Source organism: Egretta garzetta, unplaced genomic scaffold (assembly GCF_000687185.1).
Source record: "Egretta garzetta isolate BGI_Z169 unplaced genomic scaffold, ASM68718v1 scaffold235, whole genome shotgun sequence".
NCBI classification, from domain to species: Eukaryota; Metazoa; Chordata; class Aves; order Pelecaniformes; family Ardeidae; genus Egretta; species Egretta garzetta.
This window is the reverse complement of record NW_009259792.1, coordinates 1,709,754-1,737,139: the sequence shown is the minus strand read 5'-3', so window position 1 is coordinate 1,737,139 and position 27,386 is coordinate 1,709,754. Positions and strand designations below refer to the sequence as shown.

Below are 27,386 nucleotides of genomic sequence, written 5' to 3'. Positions count from 1 at the left end.
CCTCCCTCGACCTGCTGGCCACGCTTCTCCTGATGCAGCCCAGAGTACGGTTGGCCTTCTGGGCCGCCAGCGCACATTGCCGGCTCATGTCCAGCTTTTCATCCACCAGCACCCCCAAGTCCCTCTCGGCAGGGCTGCTCTCGATCCTTTCTTCCCCCAGCCTGTACTGATACTGGGGGTTACCCCGACCCAGGTGCAGGACCTTGCACTTGGCCTTGTTGAACCTCATGAGGTTCACACAGGCCCACCTCTCCAGCCTGTCCAGGTCTCTCTGGATGACATCCCGTCCTTCTGGTGTGTCAGCCGCACCACTCAGCTTGGTGTCATCCGCAAACTTGCTGAGGGTGCACTCGATCTCGCTGTCTAGGTCATTGATGAAAACGTTAAACAGCACCGGTCCCAGTACGGACCCCTGAGGGACACCACTCGTCACCAGTCTCCATCCGGACATCGAGCAATGACCACTACCCTCTGGATGCGACCACCCAGCCAGTTCCTTATCCACCAATAATAAATGGTATATAATAAGGGCAGAGAGAAAGTTGAATGTATTATCTACAGCACTGATGACACTGGAAGGAGAAAAAAGCATCTTTTTCTATCTGTCATTGTAAAAATCACTGGTTAAACTCTGAAAAATGAGTATTTGTTATAGGAGAACAATAACACACATGAAAAAATCACAAGTCACTCCACTTCTTTGCAGCAAGATGAGTACTGCCATCACATTTTGTCAAAAAAAGCCCTAAGTGGCTAACACAGTGCTTCCTATCTAGTTTATTTAACCAAATCTAGTTCCCTTGTGGTTTTAAGGTACATGTATCTCTCTCAGATAGAATACCAAGGATCTACAACAGGAATTGTAATATTTACATTTCACAGTCTGAATATGAAATGTCCATAATTTATGCAAAGTAAACAAATATTTAGATTGAATGCAACCAACTAGCATAGAAATAAAGCAGGTCAGGCAAAGAAGGCAGTCGCTGAAGGTTGCTGGGAGCAGGAAAATCACAACTACCTCTTTGCCTACTTTGCTTAGGCTTTGACCCTCAAAACCTGCACTAGCTGCTACTGTCAGAGAAGGGGATGACTGTTTGGGATGGTGCCTACTGCTTTGGCTGTAGAGGAGCAGCTCATCCTAGAAGCAGCAGTTGTTAACTCAACAAAATTCAGTTTGCAGGCAATACTGAGAAGCTTTGGCCTAGTTCTGATAGAAAGAACACCAAACCACACATATGGCCCTACAAAAACATCAGTAGTTAACATGTGATATAGGTTAAAATTAATATATGAAAAGAGACACGTTATTTCTGAAGATGTTTTGGTTTGGTTTTTTTGTTTTGGTTAGGTTTTTTTTCAGGCTTATGCACCAAATACCTTTTTTCTTTTCCTTTGTTTGGATTTGGTAGAGTCCTGTCCAATTCCACCATTCCCCAGGGCTCCTGATGGAGTTTTCCCAAGATGTTGCTGTCCTGCTGATGCTGGGGGGGTGGGTGTAGGAGGTGGTGTGTTTTCAGGAGAGTCAAGACTGGTCTTCACACTTGTAGATTGCCCTAAGAGATGGGGCTATAAAAGCAAGATGTCAAACAGACATTATATAATCAAATCACAAAATACCTCATTATTGCCTAATTAGATTTACTGTTAGAAGAGATGTAATACAGAATTAAATTTGCTCATTCTAGAGGTTACTATAATATACAACACTTATTGCACTTGCCACTGTTGACAACTTTAATCTCCAAATCTGCAATAGGGAGAGCCTTCAATACAGAGGGAAGGAATTTCCACCCAAGAAAAGAGGAATTAAATTTAGATATAAAGATGGTGTTACGAATTTAACATCTAGAGCTAGAATTTAATGTCTTTCCATCTAAATCCATAACTTCAATGTTCATAAACTCCATAACAGAAGTCTATATCGAGATTCAATAACATTACTTTGTAAGCAACAAACTACCATATACATGCAAAAGTAAAACATAAAGTGCATTAATATGTGAAAAGCAAGATTTACCTCAGTTGAGTTGTGATACTGTATGAAGGTGGCAGATATGGCATGACTAAATGGGTCACCAGCTTTGGGAGCCATGTCCTGCTTAACCAAGAGGGCCAAGTCCACCAACTGGAGGGGCAAAACCAGCCAATAAACAGGTAAATTTACTGACATGGTACTTATTACAAATCTCATTGTAACAACGAAGAGAGCTAGGAGTTGTGGGTTGAGGTAGATTATTCTTAGTGTTTTTCAGTTGAAATCAAAATTATTCAAAGATATTTCAGCCTAAGGAACCTTTTCCACTTCTGCAAATATATGGAGTCATCTATCTACCCAAGAGGGCTCAGCTTGGCACTAAGGTAACATTTTGTTTTCCAGGAAATCCTCCTTTTTAATCCAATTGTGCAATGGGGTTGAATGAGCCTCAGCGCACTGCCAAAGGTCACATAGCAAAGTATGTGGTTTCAGTTTGGACTTGAATAAAGTTCAGGCTGGACTCCACTCTCCTCTGTAACCGTTATAAAACAATTCCATTTGTGTATCAGATGAATGAATATGGTATAGCATACATCTGTCATACAGTAAATTGAAAGACAGGCAGGAATCCAGTTAGCTTGGTTAGCTGAAGAAGTGACCGCGTGCTTCTGAAGGGGCTTACAGCACAGACACCTGAGGCTGAAGTACCTCCAAGTACTAATTCATGTTGTTTAGCTAGAGTTCAATCAGTAGAGTATATTCCCTTACCTGTGCCACAGTCTCATACGCTAAATATGCCAAAATCTCCATCGCAACTGCATTTGGTTTTATTTCCATACTGCTACAATCCAACCAGTCACGAAACTTGGATGCTTTCTTTGCTGTCCGTTAAAATCATATGGGGGAAAAGGAGAAGTTAACAACAGGTATGCCAAAATAACACATTTTTTCCAGTCATAGAAAATACTGCAAATGTGAAACAAGGAGTGTGAATGTGATTTGACTGGCCAAGGAAGGAATTATCAAAATGGAATTAGTGGGGGAAAGGCTGTTATTTCATACACAACATTTCGGAGACCCATAAGCAGCAGGGAGTAGGGAGAAAAACACACAGTTAATCAATCATAGGGGAGGTTTCAGAACAAGGAAGGGTCTACCTCAGAGGACCATAGACTGGACAAACCTGATTTTGAATATATTATTGTAAAAGAAAGAGTATTACTGCATAGCATCTCTGATGAACGAGAGAAAGCACTAGAAGAAATCAACACAAATCTGGGCCCAGGTAAAATGATATAATTGTGTTAACAACAGTGAAGACAAATGAAGAAGCAGGGAAGAACTAGAATGTCCTTGTGTTAACCATGCAGACATTAGGTGCTGACAAGCTGGGCAAAACGATTTGTGGATGTGTGCTTTTAAAATGTGCTTTGGATATAAAGAAATAAGGATAGACGTAGATCTGCAAATGGTCAACATTCATATGAGAAGTTCACACTGCTAATGGATGAGGTCACTTAGGAGAAAATACAGAGAAAAATAAGGGACAAAGAAACATGAGATTTGCTGGGAGAGCGAAAGGAGGAACGAGAGATACTGAAGTGGAACTGAAAAAGCATCGTGGAAATTCATGGGAGAACACAAAATTGGACAGTCTTACTTAGGCCAGTGGTGAACAAGCTGGCCACAGAAAACTGTGGAGACTTGGACAGAAAGAAGCTAGTAATATAGAGGTCTTAATGTGGTCTGTTTGTGAAGACGGGACAAGCAAAATGAAGTAAATACAAGGTGGGAGAAAAATTTGAAACAGCTCTTTCAGAGTCATCAACGAGGAATAAAAAGCTGAAGAGAAGTCAGGTGTTAAACAGAAAGCAGGTGTAAATAATGGTTGTTTTTCAGGAGGGAATGAAAAAGCTACACAGGATTGCTGGGAACAAAAGAATGTTCCCTAGAATTTAAATTTGTAATCATGTTGTACTTGATCTTTGATGGACCTTTTCTATTGCCTGTCTTTAAAACTGCACAGAAATATGTGCAGCTATAATTATGGATATATTTTGTTAGAACAGGCTTCTTGAGGTCCCTTCCAGGTTTATTCTCTTGTGACACAGTTTTCATGGGTTTATACTACAGTACGAAGTTTTACTACTTTAAACATAGCAATACATTCAATTTTTACATTTTGAACAAATTTTTCTTTTAAATTTTGAGTAAATGTTCTGCATGGCCTTTACTATGTGCTAGCTAGCTGAGTTCATATTATGCAATTGAATTTGTGCATGAGTCTGTCACTACTATTTTCTAAGCACTGTAATTCTCCTTAATGACATTAAAAGTCAGTGAAAAGAACTGTATAGACATGGTCATTTAAAAACATTGAAAATACTGTTGAGACTTTTTTTTATAGCTCACAATCCCCTGGTCAGCAACATTCAATTTTATTTTGCAGATTTAGGATTTCTATTTGTTCTGTGTCCAGATGATAATTTGGGGGTTTTAAAGATGACTTTATCACAAACCTCTCATTTGCTGAAGTCACCCTAATCTGAAGTATCATTTATCTAATGGCTCACAGATGTGTGATGCCAATTTATAACTAAGCTTACAAAACATATTGAATTAGGGAAAGAAATGCTTACAAAACATGTTTTCCTCCACTTGCTGATACAGAACAGTATTTCAAATGTGTCATTTATTTGCCCTAAGTGAGTCACCCTTTCTTCGAATTTAAAAGAACAAGATAAGGTCTCTCATTTCAAGACACCATTGTGTTCAAGCCCGTGTTGTAGGATCATGTGCTGCTTTGTTTTACTGGCTCCTTCATCTCACTTTCTCTGACATTTGACCTAAAATCTTAGTCATCACTTAACCGCTTCTGTAATGATGTTTTGCTACATGATCAAGCCCATTAATTTACAGCTCATTATAGTTGTGGTCCACAAGTACTTCTAGTAAGTTGGTTTTCAGTGCTAGTAAAGCCCTAATTCTGTCATCATGTTATTAGTGTTGGAATGGCGTATACTGATGAATTTGGCTAATGTTGAATAAATTCCACAGCAGGAGCCTACAGCTTAAAATAGAAAAGACTCTTTAGTGAGTTCTTTGTGTCTCTGCGGATAGGGAAATAAAAGCAAAACTTGCCTCTCTTCTCTAATTTTAGATGCATTCCGAAAAACCTGCAACCATGAAACTTTACTAATATGCTGACTATAACACCACCATGACAAACTTCAGGCAAGTACGGGTGTTTTAATCCATTAACTCTTTACCAGTTCTATCTTTGCAGTCGTCCCCACCAGCACAGTATTAGAAAGCTTGGTAAATAGTCAAATAAAATACTCTGCCTGACAGCCTGAAACTATGCTAAATTAACTGTTCCCAGGAGTTATGTGGACAAAGAATTTAAAGTTTTATTATTGCGGATGAAACAAAACTGCTTTAAAAATCCATGAGGTTCTGTCGCGTTCTCTATTACATGAAATAATAATCAAACATCTTAATACAGTGCAGCTATTATAATACTTACAAAAACTCAATTGCCGACTTTCACAAAATTCTGCATACTGGACCGAGTCCATCATTCGTGTTTGTCTTTCTGCTCTCTGACAAAAGAGTAGAAGTACATGATGTACCTTATTCCTAGAAGAACTGCATTCCACAACCAAAATTATAGCAGCAAAGTGCCCCTGCCATAACCTTGAAGTAACACCACCACCACCACCCCCCCAGGTAAAACACGCATTGAGCAAGTTAAGATGCAGAAATATAAACCACAGAATGGTTCTTAGTCTCATGAATTAACCCAGAGGAGCCTGTCAATTCTTAAAAATCTGCTTGCACACCTAGGACCAGCTGTGTTAAGACAAGGGGAAATGGTTTTAAACTAGAACAGGGTAAGTTCAGGCTAGAGGTAAGGAAGAAATTTTTTACAATGAGGGTGGTAAAACACTGGAACAGGTTGCCCAGAGAGGTAGTGGAGGCCCCATCCCTGGCAACATTCAAGGCCAGGTTGGATGGGGCTCTGAGCAACCTGATCTAGTTAGCAGTGTCCCTGCTCACTGCAGGGGGGTTGGACTAGATGACCACTAGTGGTCCCTTCCAACCCTAAACATTCTATGATTCTATGATTCTATAGGACAGTGATGAGGGCTGAGTTAGGAAAGGTGCTGAGCACTCTTGTCCTGACCAAGGTGCATGTACAAATTGAAGCACATGAGTAGCCTGCCTATGTGTTTACAGATGACCAGACGAGTGAAAACATTCTCCTGGACCAAGGCCAATGTGTTCTGCACGGCGCAGAATGGAACCTGTGTGCTTTTAAAATGGGAGCATTAGCAGTAGTGAAATGGATAAATTCCATCACATTGAGGATGTCCCAGACAGAGAGGAGCACTGGAGTGCCCCTTCCCACACAGACATTCAATATACTGTAATAATTAAGTGGGAAATGTGCCTGTTTCTTTTCTTTTCTTCGCTGTTAATCTATACTTGATTTTTTATATTTCTGAACACCAACAGGCGAAGAAAGGAAATTAGACTGAATTAGAGTTCATTCAAGAAAAACAGGTCAAAATGTTCACTACTGGATCTAAGAATGTATTTCGCACAGAGTCCAGTGTAAACCAAAAGACTGTATCTCAAAAAAGCCAAAGTATGTAACCATAAACACTGTGCACACCCTCCCCACAACATCTATCCTTTGCCATAACTGAACCATGGTTGAAGCAGCACTGAAGTTCATGGCTAGGTTTGACCACGTGTTTGAGTTTTGTTTACTTCAACACAGCAGGGTTGATTTTCACAAGCTGGGGATCTGGTCTCTAGAAGAGATTAAATCGTTCATGTATCGGAGGCAGGAAGCAGTAGTTAGATTAAAGAGAATGATTATCCTCTTCAGAAGCAGACAGCTTACTCAAGCCTCTCAAACAAGGAGAGTAGATTGCAAACCATAACTCAATGAGTACATCATTACATCTGGTAAGAACAGAACATAACTAAGGATACAAAGTGGTATCAGGGGTGGCTGATGGCACCAAGACATTACTTCTACAGTGAGTCTATACAGCTCAAGAAAGCGGGGCATGACAACGTCCCTCAGGCTGCCAGCCACGTGTCTGCAAAACTGTGAGTTTTGCTTTAATATGATGAGACCAAACTCACGTTCAACTTGATGTTTGTGATCAGCCCCCAGGTTCTTCCAGAGGGCTGCTACCCAGGCAGTTGGTATCCAGCCTGTACTGGCTTACCCTGTCCCAGATGCAGACGCTCAATGAAGTTTCTGTTGGTTCAGCTCTCAAGGTTTTCAAGACCTGTCTGGACTGAAGCTCCATCAGTCAGGGCGCCAGCCACTCTTAATGTACTGTCATCAACAGATTTGCAGAATGTACATTTTGTATCTTTGCCCACAGTTTTGTCCACATTGTTGATGAAGGTATTGAACAATACGGCCCCCAGTATCAATCCCTGGGATACTCAGTTATTACCTGTTGCCACCTATATGTCAAGCCATTGGCTACTACCCTTCACATCCAGCAGTCCAGGGATTTAAAACCCTTTGCAACAAGAAGGAAGGCGCAGGAAAGCAAAATGACATGAAATGCTAACATGAGGAGGTGTGCTTCAAAGTCCTACCTGAGATGACAAAGACAGACGACATCTAGAAATTTGACAAGGATACTTTAAAAGGCATCCCATAATGTAATATGGAAACTGCAAAACCGATTAATCCCAAGAGCAGTTATGTTAAATTAAATGATTTAGCAATGGCTGCTCTCAGCAAATACACTACAAGCTCTGAAAGTTCATGCTGTCAAAGGCTAGTCAGAACGCCTCACAGTATTCGCTATCAAAACACTGCGAGTTTCTTCATAAGAAACAAAAAAATACTAATCAGAGGTTTATTAAAAGAAAGGTGTTGCTGAGGGATAATTCCAATAGGGACTTAATTTCTCTCTACAAATTGTCTACAGTAGTTGTCTAAACACCGACTTAATTTTGTTCTTATATACTAAATAAAGGCTTACACCTGCTTTTTCTCTGTACGAATATGTTTTATGTAGTAAACTTACCTACACATCTGTGAAATAAAATTGCTTTCACCCTTCAATTCTCCTCTCAACAAAAAGTCTTTCTTAAAGGTGGATTCTAGAGTGATGCACCACCAAATAAAACAGCTTTTATCATAACTGGAGTGCATTTTCTTCCCAGTACACTTTAACAAAAAAAAATCTCACACCATGACATGGAAACTCACAGTTCAAAGAGATAAGGATAGCCATTCCATCAGTCCTACCAGTTTTAGAATAGTCTATAAATAGCTGGCAAATGCAGGAGAAATAAACAGATGGATAGCGTAGGTACATCATCTTTAAGGAAACAGTGAAGCGGAAGACAACAGCAGATCATCTTTCCCCTTTGCCTTTTAAGATTATAATTATTTTCTCTTACATCATCCCTCCTCTGGAAAAAATTAATGTTCCCTTATCTCTACATTTCGAAGGTATATTTTATAAACTCAAAATTAATCAATAACATGGGATAAAAAGGGAGAAGAAAGAGTGAGCACATTACTGTGAACACGGTGTTACTCCAGGCCAAAAGAGTTTAAAGGAAACAGCATTCAATGTTTGGGAAGTCACAGAAGGTTTATGGAAATGCTATAACCTGTAATTAATGCTTTCTTTTAAGTCTACAGAATACCCACTTTTTCACAGACTTTACTTTTGAACCATTTTTTTCTTGAAAACAAGAAATGAGACCAGACGTTTTAACTGGGAAACAACTTCAATTTCATACAAGTGAAATTTTCCGAATTCTGCTCTGGGAAGGAGCAGCAAGTCACTCCAACAGGAGTGCTCTTTCATCAATATAAAAACAAGTTTGCTGGGAATCTTTCCTACATGAAGAAACTTTGAAACCCCTAGTGACACGCCACCTTGAAGCAATCTCAGCTTGAAACCAGGTACAATAAATGACATCAATGGCACTGCCCCACTGGTCTATAAAAATAGTTAAAAATATATAGTTTTTAGACCCTCTATAGTAGTACTAGTCACTCTAAGCAGTTAAGAAGCTGAGTAATGTGGCATACAGCAGAGTTAAAATACTTTGCATGCTTTCCTTGGAACATGCTGAAGGATGCAGTAGATAGGACCTGGCACAGTAAATGTATGTTTAGTCTTCCAAAAATGCGTTGCATTATATCTTTCTTTCAGCATGGAGAACTAAAAGGGGAGACTAAAAAGGGAAAGGAAAGAAAAGGTAGAGTTGCATGTTGTCACCAGCCATCCAGGGCAAAAAATAATCTTATTTTGATTCCGTTTTAAAGCTTTCACACTTGACATATAAAGCTCTTTGTGTGGGGGGAAGGCAAGAGGCCAAATGTTAACTTGCTTACCAACTATTTTGTGTTTGAAGGAAATGTGCCGAGTAGCTGCTAAGCTGGAACATTTGAAAAAGTTATGCAGCAGGGCTGGACACCCCTGTGTTTGGCAACAATGTTAATGATGAAGATGTTGGCATCCCAGACTGCTTGCATATTCAAATCGTGGCGTGATTTCCTGATTTCCTTTGCTGAAGACCTCTTCATGGTGTACCTATCATGGCTTCAAACGAGCTAGGTGACTATCCTAGAGAAAAAACAAAGTTGCCCCGCCATGGCTGATACTACTAAAAGTGTATACTAAATATTTTATTTTATTTTTTTAATTTAGACTAGGGAATAACAGGGTGCTCTATGCTGTACCTGACAGCTCTTGGGTTGTCGGTCAAAAATTATCTAGATGAAAAAAATAAAAATCATTTAAGAAATAAAGCACAAGGTAGATCAATATTGAAGAGCTTATAAAACATGCTGAAAACACATTTTCAGTCTTCTGTGTCTTGAAATTATCTGAGGATTACCACTGTCTGAAGATTTTTGTTACATAAAGGAAAAATGTATTTACTCTTCTGAGAATCACTTGAATTGGTAAGCAAAGAAAAAAAGGGTTTTAAGAGTAAGCATTTTCAAAGATTAAGCTTACTCAGACTTTTATACAGAAAATAAAAATGCCACTTGGGCAAAGATCAATAGCTTTTGTAATGTAATACTTGATTTGGCTATAAAGTACAGACATACAGGGAATTTTTATCATTTTTACCCACCTCTTATAGAACATACCATACATTCTGCAGTAACCATTAATCTGAACAAGTCTGCACAGCAAACTTGAGGCCTTTGATGTAATACTGGTTTTGAGTGCTTATGTGTTTAGTACAAAGTTCCCAATATTAGAAGAAAAGATGAGATCTTTTTCTGGCAGGCCAAGACAATCCAAATTTTAATGTATTTTCATAGTTATAAATAGTAAAAATAATTTTGCTTTTTTCTCTACAATATTATTAACACACACACACACACACACACCCCCCAATAAACACAGTTTAAGACCTGAAGAAGCTTAAAAAAATCTTAACTCTTACAGAGATGCTAAGGATCTACAACTGTAAATGACACGCTAGGACACTGGATAATGAAAAATACAAATCACAGTAGACACTTTAAAGACAATTCTAATTTTTCATTATAAAAAATTGGTGATTTTCTGTCCAGGGACTGAAGATGGGACTCACTTGACCAATTTAGACATCTTCAGTAAACCTAATTAGCCACCTAAGCCCCCTTTTAGTAAAAAAGATAATAGGCACTTTTAGAGAGCAACTTCATCCTAAACTAGATGTTTAAAACAGGTCAGATGAATCACATCTATGAATCTGTCTGATGTTTCTCAACTGCGGACATCAGCAATGGAGCCCTAGGGACACTGGCTTAGGTGTACATGTCCACAGTACAGACATCCTCAGAAAAGCAAGATGAATCCCACTCTGACGAGTGACGAGTAAAGAACGCCATCACCAGTACGGTAACTTCCATTTTAGGGCTAAGCAAAAGCCAAGACTAAAGAATGAGTCAGTAAATTTGGTTCCTGCTCTGATCTTAAAGCAATGCAAGTATATACAAAGGCAGCTTTGTACCTCGTGTGTGTGTTAATTCCATTCATCTTCCTCAAAGTATGTAAAATGTAATCTAACAAAGTATGTGCAGATAAGTAGGGGGAAGGGAGCTGGCAAGTCTCTCTAAGATTATGTAAAAATTTCAAGGGAATTATGAATAAAGAAAGCAAACGAAATTGCACAGACAATAACAAAATGAATGGATTCATTTCCAGCAGTCATGATCTCATTGCTTAAGGAATAAATAAAACCAACCTCCTGATAGGGATTCACCACCCCTGTAATACTTTGCCCTTGAACATATGCAAAATCTACACATACTGTATTTATTTGAACCAGCTCCATATCATAGCCAAATTCCTTGTCTAAATTTATTACCACCAGCCTGAAATGTAGAGCTGGAACCTGCAAATGAAACATTTCCATTTCATGGAATACCTTTGATTTCTACAGGAAAGTGTTTTGTTTTTTTTTTTTTTCTGCTAAAACAAGTATCATCATGAATTTTGTAAAACTATGTGTTACATTTATGGCTATCTTCTACCGGTGCTTTTCAAAAAACCATAAAATAATTTTGGATAAACTATGCTACCTTTAAGAAGTTATGTGGGATTTATTAATATATGAAGACAACAAACCTTCCCTCACTTTTCTGGTTGAGGACACTGAAACTGTGGTTTCCATCTGGCTGTACATCAAAAACTCCACATACCAGGTTAATATTAGGACACCTTTATGTCTTAATGCTGTATAGCATTCTTCTGAGCTCTTATCCTGACTCTGTATCAATTCATAGATGAGGTTAATATAAACAGCTTTAGCATTCACAAGTCAAACTTTTGGTCATCAAAATAGGCAATGCTCACTGTCTGGGAGATATAAGCAGCAGAACAGTTCCTTTTGCATAATTAATTTTACATTTTTTCTCTTATTTGCCGTCAAAATCAGCCATTGCAGTCTGTCTAACAATAATACAATAATTACAGAGGCTCACTTGTAAACAAAAGGAAAATATTGTAAGCTATGAGAAATGCTAAAAATATTATTTAGCTTTATGACTGGACAAATGGATAGATGGATAAATAAAAGCACAGACAGCTTAGAAATGTATATTTACTTAATATTTACATTGGATTCTACGCAAATTTCTTGTAGTTAATATATTATGTGTCATCTCAAAAAATCCTCAAGTACCTCTCATCCTCATAATATTTTCCCCTGTTGTTATTTGCAGATAGCTTGGTTTTGAACCCAATTTAGGTACAGCCACTCACATCCAGGACAGGTAATTTAGCCCTGAATAACTAAAGAGTTGCCTTACAAACACTCCCGACTCCCTGAAACTGCACTCCTTCCACTCCACTGAAATCCCTCCCGTGCTAGGCTGATGTGCTCTTTGGTCTTGTGGTCAGAAACTCATGGAGTGTTTTTTTGCTCAAAGGCTGTTTATGGTCTTGGATGGAGGCTGGCTCGCAGTGGTACAGCCTCAACACGCCTTGCCCGCTTGCTCACCATCCTGGGTGTAGAAGAGGGTTGGAGGATCCAGCCCTGCTCCTGTTGGTCCAAGGGGGGGCTGTTTCAACCCAAAGTTCACCAGCGGGAGATGAATCCCACACACAATTAGCTTCAGTGAAACTCAATTTCCAGACATATTCTACCTATTCACTCAATTACCATACGTACAGAATTATTCACTTTACAGCCACAACTTGTTAAGCAATGCATCCAGTAAAGCTTGTTAAACTGAAGAGTAGGTACGTTTGGAAACAGCTAGGGACCAGCCCTCTCATTCACTGCCTTTAAATGGTAAATGCAAATAAAAGAACAAACCTACTTAAAAAAATTTGCGTCATAAAAGTCTGTCCTGTTAGTAGCCAGCATCTATATATGCTTCTGAAAACACATTTGAGAGTTTTACTTATGTTAAATGAGAAATGAAGATGGAAGAAGTCCTCAAGAGTATTGTTCTTACACTCCTTACGTTGAAAAGAAAGGAAAGCAAAGTGAACCCAAGGTACATACTAGTAAGCAACACCTGTGATAAAATTCATTATCCTGTAAGACCTATCTCCGTAATTCTGAAGTCAGGCCTGCTGACAGACACTGTGAAATACCCTCCTGAATAATCCTCTGGAGCTCCACAGTAAATGGAGGAGCATAAGAAGACTAAGGAAAATTTTGACTAGGAGAAACTTTCAGGCCATATGAACAATACATATTCATTTTACTCCTGTTATTTTATTTGTAAATATTATAATTCTGCCTTTTCCCTTACCTAAACCAGACTTGTCTTATAGTCATCTCCAGTGGAACACCCAATTCTCATAGTATCAACCATTCTTTGGGATATCACCATCCTGCACATGAAATTACCATTCTGCACAGGAGATTCACAAGTACCACAATGCTACAGGCATAGGCACGCAGGCTCCCTTGCCAGGTGGTGCTCTGTCAATCAGAGTGGAATGAAAAACATTTATAATTAAAAATGTTGGGTTTTTTTCCAGTTATGTTGCTTCTTGAAAAAGCATTTAAAAAAAAAAGCCTGACTTCCAAAATAATGGCAGAATGTATATGCACAAATAAGGAATTCAAGACACAATTTTTTTGATATACGCACAAGTAATTTGGTGTGCACTATAGCAATCCACTTCATAAGTCTGAATTTGGTCTTACAACTTATAGATGAAATCCTGTTTCTATAGTGTCCCCAGCAAAGCTTCCATTAACTTCAATAGCTGTAGGATGTCACCCTACAGATATCTCTTCTAACTTAAGGTTGCACCTAGTATTGAAGGTTACCCCCCTTTTGTCAAAGGAAAGCAGAAAAATGCGCTCTCAAAATAGGACGCAGATCCTAAAAAAGCCTTTTCTCTATGCTCCCACATGCAGATTAGAAATCCAACTTAAGACTATAAAGGTATTTTGGAATGAAAACAGGCCAGTTTGGCTCTAGAGAAGAGAACTCCAGCTACTGCCAAGCTGGCTGGGTCCTTTCGTGAGGTCATTACAGCATCACCTCTTGGGCTAGGACTCACCTGACACAACGTTGGGTATTTTAGTGCAACCCAGTCATCCTTTATAACTGATGGGAACAGAGAGGCACTTCTATAGGCTGATCACACCCACTCCACTCGTGGTAAGGGAATGTGTCACCTCTGGATGTGCCCTTCTCCCTGTAAACGCAGGAATGTAGATGACTGATAGAAACACGCCTGGCTGCCAGCTGAGAACTTCACCCTTCAGCCACACAGACACGTTGTTAATGCAAACTGGGAGATTATAAACTACGGGATGCACCTAGCACGAGACACTGGTCTGGTTTTTGAAAGGAAGGCCACTAAGTCATTCATTCACATAACTTAGTAACTACGAAAACGAGTAAAACAATTGAGCTCAGCCATTTTCCACCACAAATCCAAATCTGGCAAATTTTATGATGAATTTATGTAAGAAGTGTATTCATGAATGTCTATAAGGTAAGCATTCAAATGAATTGCAATTAAAATAACATGGTACTATGTGTACGTAGACGTGCTCTCCTTGGCATGTGACTGGAGAGTGCACAGCTACTTGAATTAACTTGTCTTGCAAAACTTTTTCTGTCCACTATAATCAGAATATTCAAAAATGTATTCTTGCTTCCTTAACACAAGAAGTGTGCATATAGACATTTACACTCAACTTGTGGCATTTACGCCACTGAGTCTAATTCTGTGGTTAGATATTTATTCTTTTGGAACAGCCTTTCTAATTTGATAATTGCAAGACATGGAACTCCAGCTAAAAATTACATCACGAAATCCAGGGAATGAGCGAGTCAGACATTGAGTTAGAGAGGAAATGCTTCCCTCAGAAAAACAGTGACCAGTATGCATTGCATAGAATCTGTATGTTTTTATAAAGACAGAGTACATTTCTCTTTAAGCTCAAAATAATTGCTAAGAGAGATGTCTCTCTCAGTTCCCAGGCTGAGTTTGGCTGCCTGCTGCCTCTTGAGTAGCCCAGGCTTCCTGATCAGAAAAAGAACGGGACTTCAATATTCAGAACTCCTACCTGAGTTCTGCTACTAATTTGCCATCTGAGCATGACCGAGTACAAACGAAGGCTGGATTAATCGCGTTTTAAGGCTCATGTCACAATTATTGCAAAGCTTACGGGGTTATTTGCACTGATACTAAACCAGTGCAATGTCTGTGCATGGCGATGCCGTTATGCGCGCTACCCATGCATACCCAGCTTGCACAGGCTGGGGGAGAAAAAAAGCAAAATCAAAACTGCACAGTGGGACCAGGTATGAAGAGTAAGGAGACCCTAAAAATCACTGGCTGAATTGAAAGGCCTTGAACAAAAGCATTAGGATTCTTTTTTTTTTTATTGGGCCTTCACTCATGACACCGAGAACAGAATTTGGCCCAGTGTGAGTATCTCATTAGTTAAATGTTAATGACTGTGTGACACGTGCTATTTATTTAACTATACAAAACTTTTTGTGCTGCTGTTCATTATTGTTTCTTAATTTCTTTAAACATGAACAAATTTGTCTCCATAGTAGTCTTGTGGGCATTATTTCCACTATATACATGAGAAATAGAATCATAAAAAGATTACTTTCCCAAAGGCAGTTTGTTTAATCAGCACACATTTCTTTTTTTCCCCTCTACTTTCTCTTTTCTCTTTCTAATATTAGAGAGAAAAAGGAAAGATCCCGGGATTTAACAAAATGATTTAGCATTTGGAATTAAGTTAATTTGAACCATCAGGTAATTTGGCTAATTTGGAACAATCTATTTAGTTAGTCCTTTACGCCATGCCTATTGATAAATACACCACAAAATTATTAAGTGTTTACATAAAACTAAAGAAACATATGCTGTCATTAATTCAAAACGATCACCACCATCCAAAGCCACTACAGCAGTTCTCTTATTAAACATCCCCATTCCCTTCTCTGGAAAAACAAAAAAAAAAAGGAAATCTGAAAAAAAGATATTTTTGAATTGCATAAAACTTTCACAATAATAGTTAAAGCAGTTACATTTCATTCTGCATAAGAAGTAGAACTAAACTTTTAGATGAATCTTTACTGACATATCATTTAAAAGTGGAAAATTAAGAATTTTAATTTGTGAACAGAACTTGCAGATTTCACTAGTTTGGTTAAGATCAGAAGAATACGTTGAGACGTTCAAGGCTGAAAGTCAAAGTGAAACTAATTGACTTGTGAAAAACTACGCAAGCATACGCTAGCAGCTTTTAGTATCTAAAATGTAGATGTTCTGCACTAGGGAAACCACAGTTTCTGAACAGTGACTTTCCAGTGAACTATATCTTAAATAATCTCAGCCATTTCGTGGCAAAACAAACAACGAAGTCGAGTCACCAGAGGTTACATTGCCTTTAACAGAAGAACCAGGTCTTACGCATCCTGGCCTCTTGCTCTGCAGCACTGACTGCCCCCCCCCCCCCAACACTTCTTACAACAACAGACCCTTCATGCATTTTTAAAAAATGAGGTACCATGACAATAGTTTTGATGAGAATTTTTTTGATCTTGAGATGGGGGAAAGGAGAGCAAAGAGCATCTACTGTGTATGGATTCATTACCATAAGCTTTACTGATAGTTTATCCTGTTTCCTAACGAAAGCAAAAAAACCCCACTGTGTCTCTATTAAAAAGCAATCAGATTTGGTATCCTGGTGACACTTTAAAGAGCACATTATGTGGGAAAACAAAATAAACATTTACCCTGGCAAATGAAAGTGAATTTGGGTTTTGACATACTTGGCAGGAAGGTAGAATTATATTCATGTCAAGTATGCAGAAAAGCTAATATAATATTTAAATATTTGCTTAAGTAATATAGAATTTAAAACAACACATTAGAAGAAACATTTTTTGTGAAATATTTTTAAGTTTTTTAGTATAGGACATGGCATGAAAGTTATACATTCAGCTGAAATTTCAGATTTCTACAGCCTTTGTTACCCATTCCCTTCACTTGTAAAGTGGTAAAGAGTCTTCATTTTCTACTGACAAGTCTTTATTTATATTTCCAAGACAAAGGCAGTTCTTATACTGATGGCTTATGCTGATAATGAATATATGCAGCTTTCCAAAGAAACAACCCTTGAGAATCTGAATCTTACAAATATTGATATAATGAACTAATGTTAACACTATCTCAGCTAAATCCTACAGCCCTCTTCTACTGTTCGATATTACGTGTGTGCAATTATTTTAAAACTCCTTTAGCTTGCAACAAGACATAATTCAGTGAAGACAGACCTTTATATCGCTCAGAAAGTATCTAAATGCTGTATGTCAACGACCTCTGAAATTCTCAACTACATTTAAAATGTAGCACTAATTCATAAATTGAGCTGGATGCTGGATGCTAGTTTTAGTTCCGAAAGTACGTATCTTGTGCAGATAATGGACTTTAATTTTTGAGTATAAATCTAAATTAATATTAGCTGCACATACCCACAAAAATAAAATTTACCAGTGTATCAGAATTATAAATGATTATGAACTTTGTGATACCATATTCTGAATTACTAAAAGTATATTAAAACATTTATTTTAAGAAAAAGCTTTGATTAGTTTTATCTCATTTGCAGAGATATGAATAATTAGAAAATATTTTGAAACATTTCTAAATTGCCATAACACTACCATACTAATTCAAAGCAACCAGTCTTCATTGTAATTGTACGTTGTAGAAATGTGTCATTTCAAAATCACTTGAAAAGAATTTAAAGTCACCTGATTCGTAAATTTAATTAGGCACCATTAAACTAACTGCTCAGATTTTCAATTCTTCTAAATCAGCACAACTCCTCTGAGTCCCATCATAAGGCAGAAGCCACTGTTGATTTCAAATCAGCAATTAAAAGTGATATAATGAGCATTCAGACTGCCAGACATTAACAAAGAGGGCCAGTTTGTGGAATTTTACTTTCAATCGTCTTAATTTGCAGGGCCCAAATTGTTATGCTGCTTTAATAAAAGCTTTTGAACATAGTACTCATTCATCCAGCCTGTTCTAGAAATAAATTTACCAAGAAACTATTCCCTGTGCACATTCTTAAAACTGCTTGCAATGAAAACAGTACCTTCCAGAGACGTTAGCGCCGTTCGATTCAACGAGCAAAATTTTCAGACACTTATAAAAGTGGAAAACAGATACCATTTTTAAAAACAGAAAGAATTCTATTTTTATTCTACTTTCATTCTACAGTTGGTCAAATGATTTTAAAAGTTTGAAAGCTTTAATTCAAGAGCTTAGCAAGAGATGTCCCAGACTCCCTACTACCAGGATAATCTCCTGAAAAGGAAGCCATGGCTCTAATTCCTGTTCAAAATCAGTTATAACCATATTGAATGTATGCCATAGTTCAGGTTGATATTCTTATTGCTGGGCACTGACAGCTTCAGAAATTTAACATGAAAATGAAAATAATTATGGAAAAGTCAAAAGCTGTTCACATTTCTAAGGTTTTCTCTCATTCTATTTAGATTTTCTTGTAGGCTCAAACTGACTGAAATGGAAGGGTTAGGGTTTTTTGGGAGGTGGAGGGGTGGCAAGGTGAATCAAAGATCTATGAAAAAAAGAAAAATTAAAAAAAAGCACACAGCTCTAGTAACAGAATAACGGCAAAATGTCTTCAGTTCAAAATATTATACTTGATAATTTAACAGAGTTGGGGTGCAAAGAACAATACCTTTAATAAGACTCTGAAGCTTTGATGGTTGAAGGCTATTTAGTATTAAAGGTGCTTAGAGTGTAGCAACACTAACAGCCACAGTTTGGCACCAATTACTTGACTGTGCTGTTAGAAGTTGCTGTAGATTCTCATGCCATCATATATGCTGGTGGAGAAAATTTACTCTTCGTTGGTGGTTGCTTGGCTTCCTCAGGGTTTCTGAATTTTTCTGACATTATTAGAGTCAGACCTAGCATTTCTCAAAGATGCCAACGTCTCTTCAGCATTTTTGGCTCTTCCTTTTAAGTACAATTCAGGGCAACAAGGTTTGCAGACACAGCAGTCACTCGTACATTTCTTTCAACACTGGAACTAGAAATCAGAACTCCAGCCTTGGGGTATATCAAGCGTTAACTCCCATTTTAAGAAGGGTGTGATTAGTAGCTGGAAATCTGCCTGAGTTTAGTACATCTGAGGATGCTATTACAATTTTCAGATATAAAATAATTAGCTGATGATATGAGCTGACAGCTAATACATCTACAATAAACATAAAAAAAATTCTTTCCAAGCGGATGTAGAGTATGTGTTCCATTTCTAAAGCTGTTTGATATGGTCTGTGTAAGGAGCTAGGACTCGATACCAGATGCTCTATGTTCTACAAGCTTTTTCTGCAGATGTCTGCAGCCTGAGAAAATCAACAGTGCTTTGAATAACACTCCTAGTAAAAGCATCTTCTTGTCAGAGTCGCTGTATGATATAGGATATGAATCCCACACAAGTGGATGAACTGATTTTAAATAATACCATCTGACAATGGTAGAAAAAAACCTCTTAGTAGGTCTGACTAAGTCCTGGAAATGGCTGTTAGCCTTGGGAAATAAAACCCAGCCCTCTGACAGAGACTACCCGTCCTTCTTTCATTTGATCAAATGGAAAACCAAATTTAATGATTGCTTCCGAAGTTCCAGAGGGAAAGTTTCAACAGCACTTAACACTGCTACCAAGGAGTCCGTATCGTTGCCCCTTACATGTGCTGCTCAAAAGAAGAGTCTGGAAAAAAATGTTTAAGCTTTATCTGAGATTAAAATATATGCTTCTTAATGTATTTTATATATTACCCCTTTACATTGCTTTCTTGCCATTGCTTTTAAAAAGATCTCTTTTAGAACACCAAAAATATTGTGTATACGATACAGATGCCATTATGCCAAAGAAATTCTAAAAGCCTGCCGCTACCTGCATACAAAAGTAAAAAGAGCTACATCTTATGTTATAAATCCACACATTCAACTGAGAAAAAGATTGTTTTTGCTAAAAAATAAGCCTGTGCCCCCCACTTGATAAAGATCTTACTGAATTCACAGAAATCAGTTTCTAAAATTTATTCTCTATGCAAAATCAGTATTTTTTTCCGGTGATATTATTATGGTCTTGTCTTCCTTGCAAATTTAGGTCTTGTTGTAGATGAACTTTGTCAAGCCAAAGTAGCAGCAATGCCATGTTAAACTTAGCTAAATGTGAACCCCAGATTATTAAGAGGGTCAAATGCTGATCCCAAGAATATCTGTAAGATTAAACTCTGCATGTTCACTCCTTGAGGACTTTATGTAAGGCAGCTCTCTGAAAATGGGAACTGTTACTGCTTTTCCTGAGTATCCAACTTAAAAGAAACCCTTTTCTGATTGATTTAATGAAAGTGTGTAACTGTCCAGGTATCCTCAATTTTAATCAAAGATGGTAGAGCAAAATGGAAGAAACGAGAGGAGATAAAATTTAAAGCTTGAGGGGCAAAACATACAAATGGAAACACGCTACTTCGTGTAGAGCAAATAAACTGTGCCAGTTTATTCCCATGCTGTTCTGTTAGGAATGCTGTGGGTCCATTTCCTGGTGGATTGGGTAAGGATGCATCTCCCATTTTGCACCATGTAGAGCTTAATTATGTTACTTTACCATTTCAACAGACACTTAAGACGCTTAAATCTTACTGCTTCTGATTCCGTAGCTGCGACACATGTGTGAAGCTATCACTGAGTGCAATTTTGCACAGCAGCCAGATCATATTCTTACGGAAGAATACAGCAAGCAACATTATAGATAAAATAAACCACAATGACTGAGACAAAATGAAAGACAGAAAACCCCATTCCTTGTATACATAAAACGTCTATTCCAGGAAATACCAGCAGTTACAGATTACAGAAAGTGCAGAAGCTGGAAAGTCCAATTATACGGTACCTAGATTTTTAAACAGGTTTTAGAAATTTGAGATGGTTTATCATCTGTGTGTTTTATAAAAGCTCTTCTATTTCTACCCCACCTGCCATTTTAATATCTGAAATGGGAAACTTCAGTGCAGAATCCTAGAATGGTAGAACAATTTACACCAGAAAAAGTTTGGGACCCTTCCAGAGACCTCTAGTTCGAGACTCTGCTCAGAAGACGTCCAGTTAGATCAAGTGGCTCAGGACCTCAACCAGACAAGCTTCAAATATCTGCAAAGTTGAAGACTTCCTCAACCTCTCTGGCCAATCAGTTTCAATACTTGATCAGATTTTTTTTTTTTCCCTATTATGTATCAATCCAAATTCTGTCCTTTACCACGCACATTAAAGCAGAGTCTGGCTCCATCTCTTCCGTACCCTGCCATTAGTCAGTTGTAGAAAGCAATAACATTTCCCTTTAGCCTCCTCTTTTTCAGGCTGAACAAGCTCTAGTCTCCCAGCCTTTTGTCCTATGTCAGGCGCTCCAGCCCCCTAAACTTCTTGGTGACCCTCTGCCAGACTCGCTTCAGTATGTCAAAGTCCTTCTTGTACTTGGGAGCACAAAATTGGACACAGATTCCACATGCGGTCTCACAAGCGCCAAATAACGGGGAAGCATTATTTCCCTTGACCTGCTGGATAACCTCTTGCTAACACAGCCCAGTATGTGGTTGGCCCACGAGCTGTACTGTTGCATGGGGTTATTGCATCCTACATTTGCTTTTGTTGAACTTCATGAGGTTCCCATCAGCCCATTTCTCCAGTCTATCAACAAGGTCCTTCTGAATGGCAAGCCTGCTTTCCAGAGATTTGACTGCTCTGGTATCATGACTCAGTATTTATTTGCCATGCTATGAATTACTGCTTTTATTTGGTGTATAAAATTCAACAGCAAGTCATTTCTGAGTTTAATGCATGAAGAGAAAGAAATGCTTCCAGAAAATGCAGTACAAGGGGAGGCCACTACCCTTCTTAAGAGATCTCTTACGCTCACTTTAACTCCTTGCACGTTAGTTTACATGGAAAGCTGATAAAACTAAAACCACATTAACATGCATACTTTGTATTCTTTGTTGTATTTGTGTTCTTATTCTTACTCTCAGTACTAAACCAGTATCTCCTCTAAAAATCTGCCATAGGATCCTGTTTTAGGGATCATCTGTTGGGTTACAAGTGTAGTCCTATAAGAATGAGCTTTGAAACAAAAAACACTGGTATTTCTAACATACCTCTTAATTCAATAGGAAGCAATGTGTTTCTTATTAGATTATCCTAATGACCTTCACCTTAGGCAACAGATCATTTGGTTTTCCTAACGACATCTGAACTCCTGTGTGAACGTAGGTGAGAAGGCTTGGCCCCTGGTGGCTTTGCAAATGGGAACAAAAAATGACCACACTTGCACTTAGCCACTGGGTAATATGTAATGAAATCTTGTGCCAGGCTAGCTTTTAGACTGGAACTTACTCAAAGAAGATGACGATACATAGGTAGTGACTACTGAGTGAATCAAGTATTCTTGATGTTTTGCTTACGTGCCTGTGACAAAGGTTCACAAAATCCTATCTGAATTCAATCGAATACCATGGGCAATATAGACCAGAAGCTACCAAAATGACCTCTACTTCGGAGGAGAAAAATTGCACTAGTCCTGGCTAGTCCTGTGGTCAGAAAGAAAAATGAAAAACAAAACCCCAAACCAAGAACAAAAGGAGAAAAGCAAAGATCAAATATACAGAACAATTCTCCATTTAGCCCAGGCTCCAACAGCATCTCGCCATGAAGGCTTAGGGAGTAACTATAACTACCAGAAAAGCTAATAATAATTATTTTCCTGAATAGTCACACAGCACCTGGTGATCTGTGGCTCAAGCACTTCCTTAACCAAATGCAATGTCTCTGTATTCAATAGCCTTCAACAGATTTATTTTTTTTTCCCATTAAGTTCTGCAGTTCAATAGATCTGAGCTCATTTTGGCTATATTTAGCTGGAGTGCAGCCTGAAAATTACTTCTAGTGCTCCTCTATGTTGTCTGTATGCTAGAAACTGGAGAGGCCATGGTGACACATAGCTTGCTCACTCCGCTCTCAGAGGGCAAATGCCAATTTGAAAGAAAGAGATTCTTCGCAATTTTGTAGAAGGTATTTGCAGGGCTAACCCATGAGCCTGACTAAAACTAGGTTTTGGTTCCCGGCTGGAGTCCAGTACTGAGAAAGGCATTGTTACTCCCTTAGTGAATATAGAGTAAGGAGAGGAAAAAAGGGGCTTCTCTGCTGTACCTGTCATGTCTAGAAATAGCAGATAAATGAACCTTCGGATAAATTAAGTTGGCATTGCCTTAAGTTGAGAGGCATGCATCAACCTCCTATGTCTGAAGCAGGAAAAAATTCTTTCCTCAATATTGGTTTGCGAGTGTTCTCACCTATCCGTTAAATCCAGGACCTTGCCTGTTAAATTGCAGAACCCTCTCTTCTGCAGGAGTTGAAACAGAAGAAAACCATCAACCCCCCTTCTGTTTCATGCCTCAGAGAACCTTCTTTGATTGTCTTCATTTGTTAGAAGATCTTACTATCTTCCACAGAAAACTTTTTGTGCTATGAAACCTGAAATGGAAGGAGAGAGAAATTCAGGGGCGCACACTGAAGCTTGGTCAAACAGTGGCTGATGACCCAAGGTGTTCCTGCACCACGGAGCTTTGTGGGAGCGAGAGAAGTGGGTGGTTGTGAAGCTTTCTGCCAAGAATGTGGGGTTGTCTGTGCTGAGGTTTCAGTCTCGCTCTTCACAACAGCGTCAGAAAATCTCTTCCCTGCAACACGTGAGAAGTGGGAATGTCACGGAGTAATACTGTGTTTGAAATTTTTACATAATTTTCATCCGTGTTACAACTCCATGGATTTTTCTTTTGAGTTGTATGAATCCTGGTGCAAACCAGCTTTGAAAATGGTTTTATGCATGTAACTAATTCTTTCAGGAAGGCTTGACCTGTTAAAACTGTTCTCAGTATAGGACTGGTTAACATCTTACCCTAAGAAATAAACTGTTGCCATTTTTTCTTTATTCAGAAATTACTTAAATATTAGGCTGATGGAGAGTAAAAGATTAGTAATTTGCTACATAAAGGTTCAAAGACCTGAAAAAATAATTTCCCCCCCACCCAGCATCCGAATTAAAACCTTTCTTGCAGAAAAGATTTGTCGTACCCCATCTGTACACAAGCTCAGAAATACAAATCATTGTCAGCAGTGATTTGTTTAATTATTTTAAAGCATGACAGCAATTTCAATCACTTACTAGCAATGGGGCCTTTGTCAACCCTCAGCATCATTCCTTTTTCCCAATTATGCAAGTTTATATAAACAATAACTGGTTGTGAGTACCAATATACGGTGACTAGTATTTCTAAGCAACAAACATGTTAAATACAGGATCACAAATAAACACGGTATTAAAATACACTTAGAAGGAGAATGTTTCTTCAGTCTTGCATTTGGCTCCTAATCAAATGCTATGTGGAAATACTGTTTATATGTATGTGTGTCTATGTTTAATTATAGATATAAATAATATCTATATAAAGTTTCGTTCCAAAAGTTAAGTTAAAACGCAGTCATTTGGGTGTCAAAGCTACAAAATACAACAGCTCGCACTCTTACTCTTCCTCAGAGAAAGCAAACAGTGGCAAAAAAAATACTCAAAGAACTAAAAGACAGAAAAGCAAATAACACCTTGTCCTCCCAGCAAAACCGCCTAAATTTGCAGTATGAGCAATGTTCACTGAAATGCTCTAAAAACAACAATATTTTACCAGGACTGAAGACCCAAACAAATAGCACAATTCATGTAACCATAGCAATCAACCCCAATGTGAGAAAACCCTAATAATCTTAGATTTGTAGCAGCATAAAAAGTCAATTGATATTAGTGGCTATAACAACAAACCTTTCCCACTCGATAGCTTTTTCCCATTCTGACAAGAACGACACAATATTTACAGACTTCTAGATAATAATGAAAACCTGTTTCTGTTTCTGTTTACTTTTAACCAATTCAACCATTACCTAAGAGAAATAGTGTTTTCTCAGTACCCCAAACATTCCCAAGCAATGCGTAATCAGAGAAACCATTAATACCAGCAGGTTTATTTTTATACTGAATAATGGTTACAAACACTTTGATGCCCAGACACCCGATTTACAGTTGAGATGCTATGAGTTGTCCTATCTTTGCACTCATCTGGAAACACTGGAATGTTGCAGGGAAATTAATTCCCTCTATATTTGGGGTCCTAACTTTGTGAGGTATGTTTCGCCATATTGAAAAAAAAAAAAAAAAAAAAAAAAAAAAACATTGCCTAGAAAATAAATTTTTTTCTTGATTGATGTTCTTTTTAATCTTTGCATCTATGTATATCAAAAGAAGTAGAAAGTATATTGGGAGCTGGTGTTGACTTTATAGTCTATTAGAGTTCATCATTACACCCTTTTTTTTGTATCATCAGGGTCCCACTGCATACATAGAACTTCAGTCTCCAAAAAGAACCACCCAGAGGCACCAGAAGTACTTTTTCTAACATCTGATGAATTACACTCAAATGTGACTTAAATGCTTTGGGGGCAAAAAAGAAAAAAAGCAGCAAAGAAAAAGCATTTTTCTCTCTGATCTAAGACATGAACCTCCCCTTGGATTGTTTCTCTCACAGTTCTGAGTACAGAGCCTGGCCTAAGTTACTGGGATGTTTAAACTTTTAGGCAGCTACAGTTACGTGAAATTCAGCCCAACTTGTGGCAGCGATGCACCGAGCTCTCGAAGCAACTTAAAGGGGTGGGAGAAGGAGATCCTGGGGTTTCTTCACCACTGTCCCAGGAATCTAGTGTCCTTTGGCAGGAACTTTGCCACTCCTATTTGAGTACTCTGTCATTTTAGGTCCCCTTTCAAATTCAAGACAACTTCCCCTTATTTGGCCTGGACACACAGGTGAGGATGATACTGGTTTTCGCATTATTTAGTCCATACATAAATGTATCATAAAGCGTAAGGTTTTTAATGCTGTGACTTGTCCTTCTGTGTCCCATCACTGGGATCCCTTTGCCCATTTTGACAATGTTGGGTAAAGAATAAGGAACCTTATTTTCTATCCCCTTTTTTTCCAAAACATAATGACTTAAAATGTAGGGCTATAACTTGAGTTGCTGGTATAAATGGCAGAATATTAGAAAGCTGCAATTCTATATATGGACCAGCACAAGATAAAGAGATGATAGATCTGTAAGAGTATTTGTAAAGACAATAACAAAAATGCAACAGGAATTAAACTCCTATTTACAAGTGAACCTGAGCAACCATATGAACCTGTAGGCATTTATACTCCACCCCTTTACCAGTTCCCCAAAACTCAAGCCTTTTCCACGTCTAATACATTTTGTTTTAGTCTTCCAGCGTCCACTCCCCACATATGGCCAGGACAGAAGCAGAATGGTCATTGACAGCACAGAGAAATTCCCTGCAAGATAAACATACCCAGAGGAGTCTACAGAGCTGTGTAGCTGACTGTAAAGAAGATGCAAACATTTGATCAGCTGAATAGCTCTGTAATCGCCACTGTTTAAACTGCCTGGGTCTCCAGTAACTACAGTGGGAGATGAGACACTTAACAGAAACCCAAAACAAATTTAAACATTTTCATCTGTAGCCAAATCTTACCCCAATATGTATTCTTTCACAGGGTGTAGCTGTTAAAATCTAAGAATGGTTAACACTTATAAACCATGATTCTAATAATTAATAAATTATTAGATTTGGGGACAATTATAATGAGATAACTGAAGCCACCACTCAACTAAATGCAATTATGCCCCAAAATATACCTTCTGTTGACAGGAATCTGAAATCAGTAAAAAAAAAGTTAAAAATAATTCTTTCTGAAGAAACAAAAATAATTTTATTGTAAAAAATATATAGCAAAAAAATTTGTGCTCTGAGAAGCAATGCGCTCGTGCTTAGTAAGAGAACACTTCAGTTTGTCTTCTGGCATGCAGTTTCCATTAAGTATTTGTTGTCTGTACTACAGCACTAAGCTTTCCATATGGGCTTTAAATCAAATTCCAGTTTGTTACAGATAGACCCTGCACGAACAGATCCTCCCTACAGAGTAATGACCCCATGCAGCACTTTTACACTGGCATAATTTTCACCAGTGACACGAGCACGGTAGTACTAAAAGGCCTCAGAGCTGTTTCTAAATAGTTTCCTGCTTATTTTCTTTGTACAGCTTTTCCAAATGAGTATAATGAATTTGAGTACTTCAACACCGTCTTTCAGATCCTTCCTTAACAGAAGAGCCCATAGGTTTTTTTCTGAATTGTCTCACCACATTTTCTCTGTCTCTACTAGAAGACCCCAGGTCCATGCCCTAGCTCCAAGGGCAGTCAGCACGGAG

The 27,386-nt window shown here is 38.2% G+C and overlaps 1 protein-coding gene across 1 annotated transcript in view; it reads right to left on the bottom strand.

Annotated features, from left to right (window-relative positions):
- Nucleotides 1–27,386, bottom strand: part of SUPT3H (SPT3 homolog, SAGA and STAGA complex component) — a 232,164-nt gene that overhangs the window by 2,010 nt on the left and 202,768 nt on the right. The window contains exons 7-10 of the mRNA XM_035895129.1: nt 5,505–5,580; nt 2,747–2,859; nt 2,021–2,128; nt 1,381–1,569 (exon numbers count right to left, since the gene is read on the bottom strand). Coding sequence (XP_035751022.1) covers nt 1,381–1,569; nt 2,021–2,128; nt 2,747–2,859; nt 5,505–5,580 — 486 coding nt within the window. The remainder of the gene's footprint in view (nt 1–1,380; nt 1,570–2,020; nt 2,129–2,746; nt 2,860–5,504; nt 5,581–27,386) is intronic.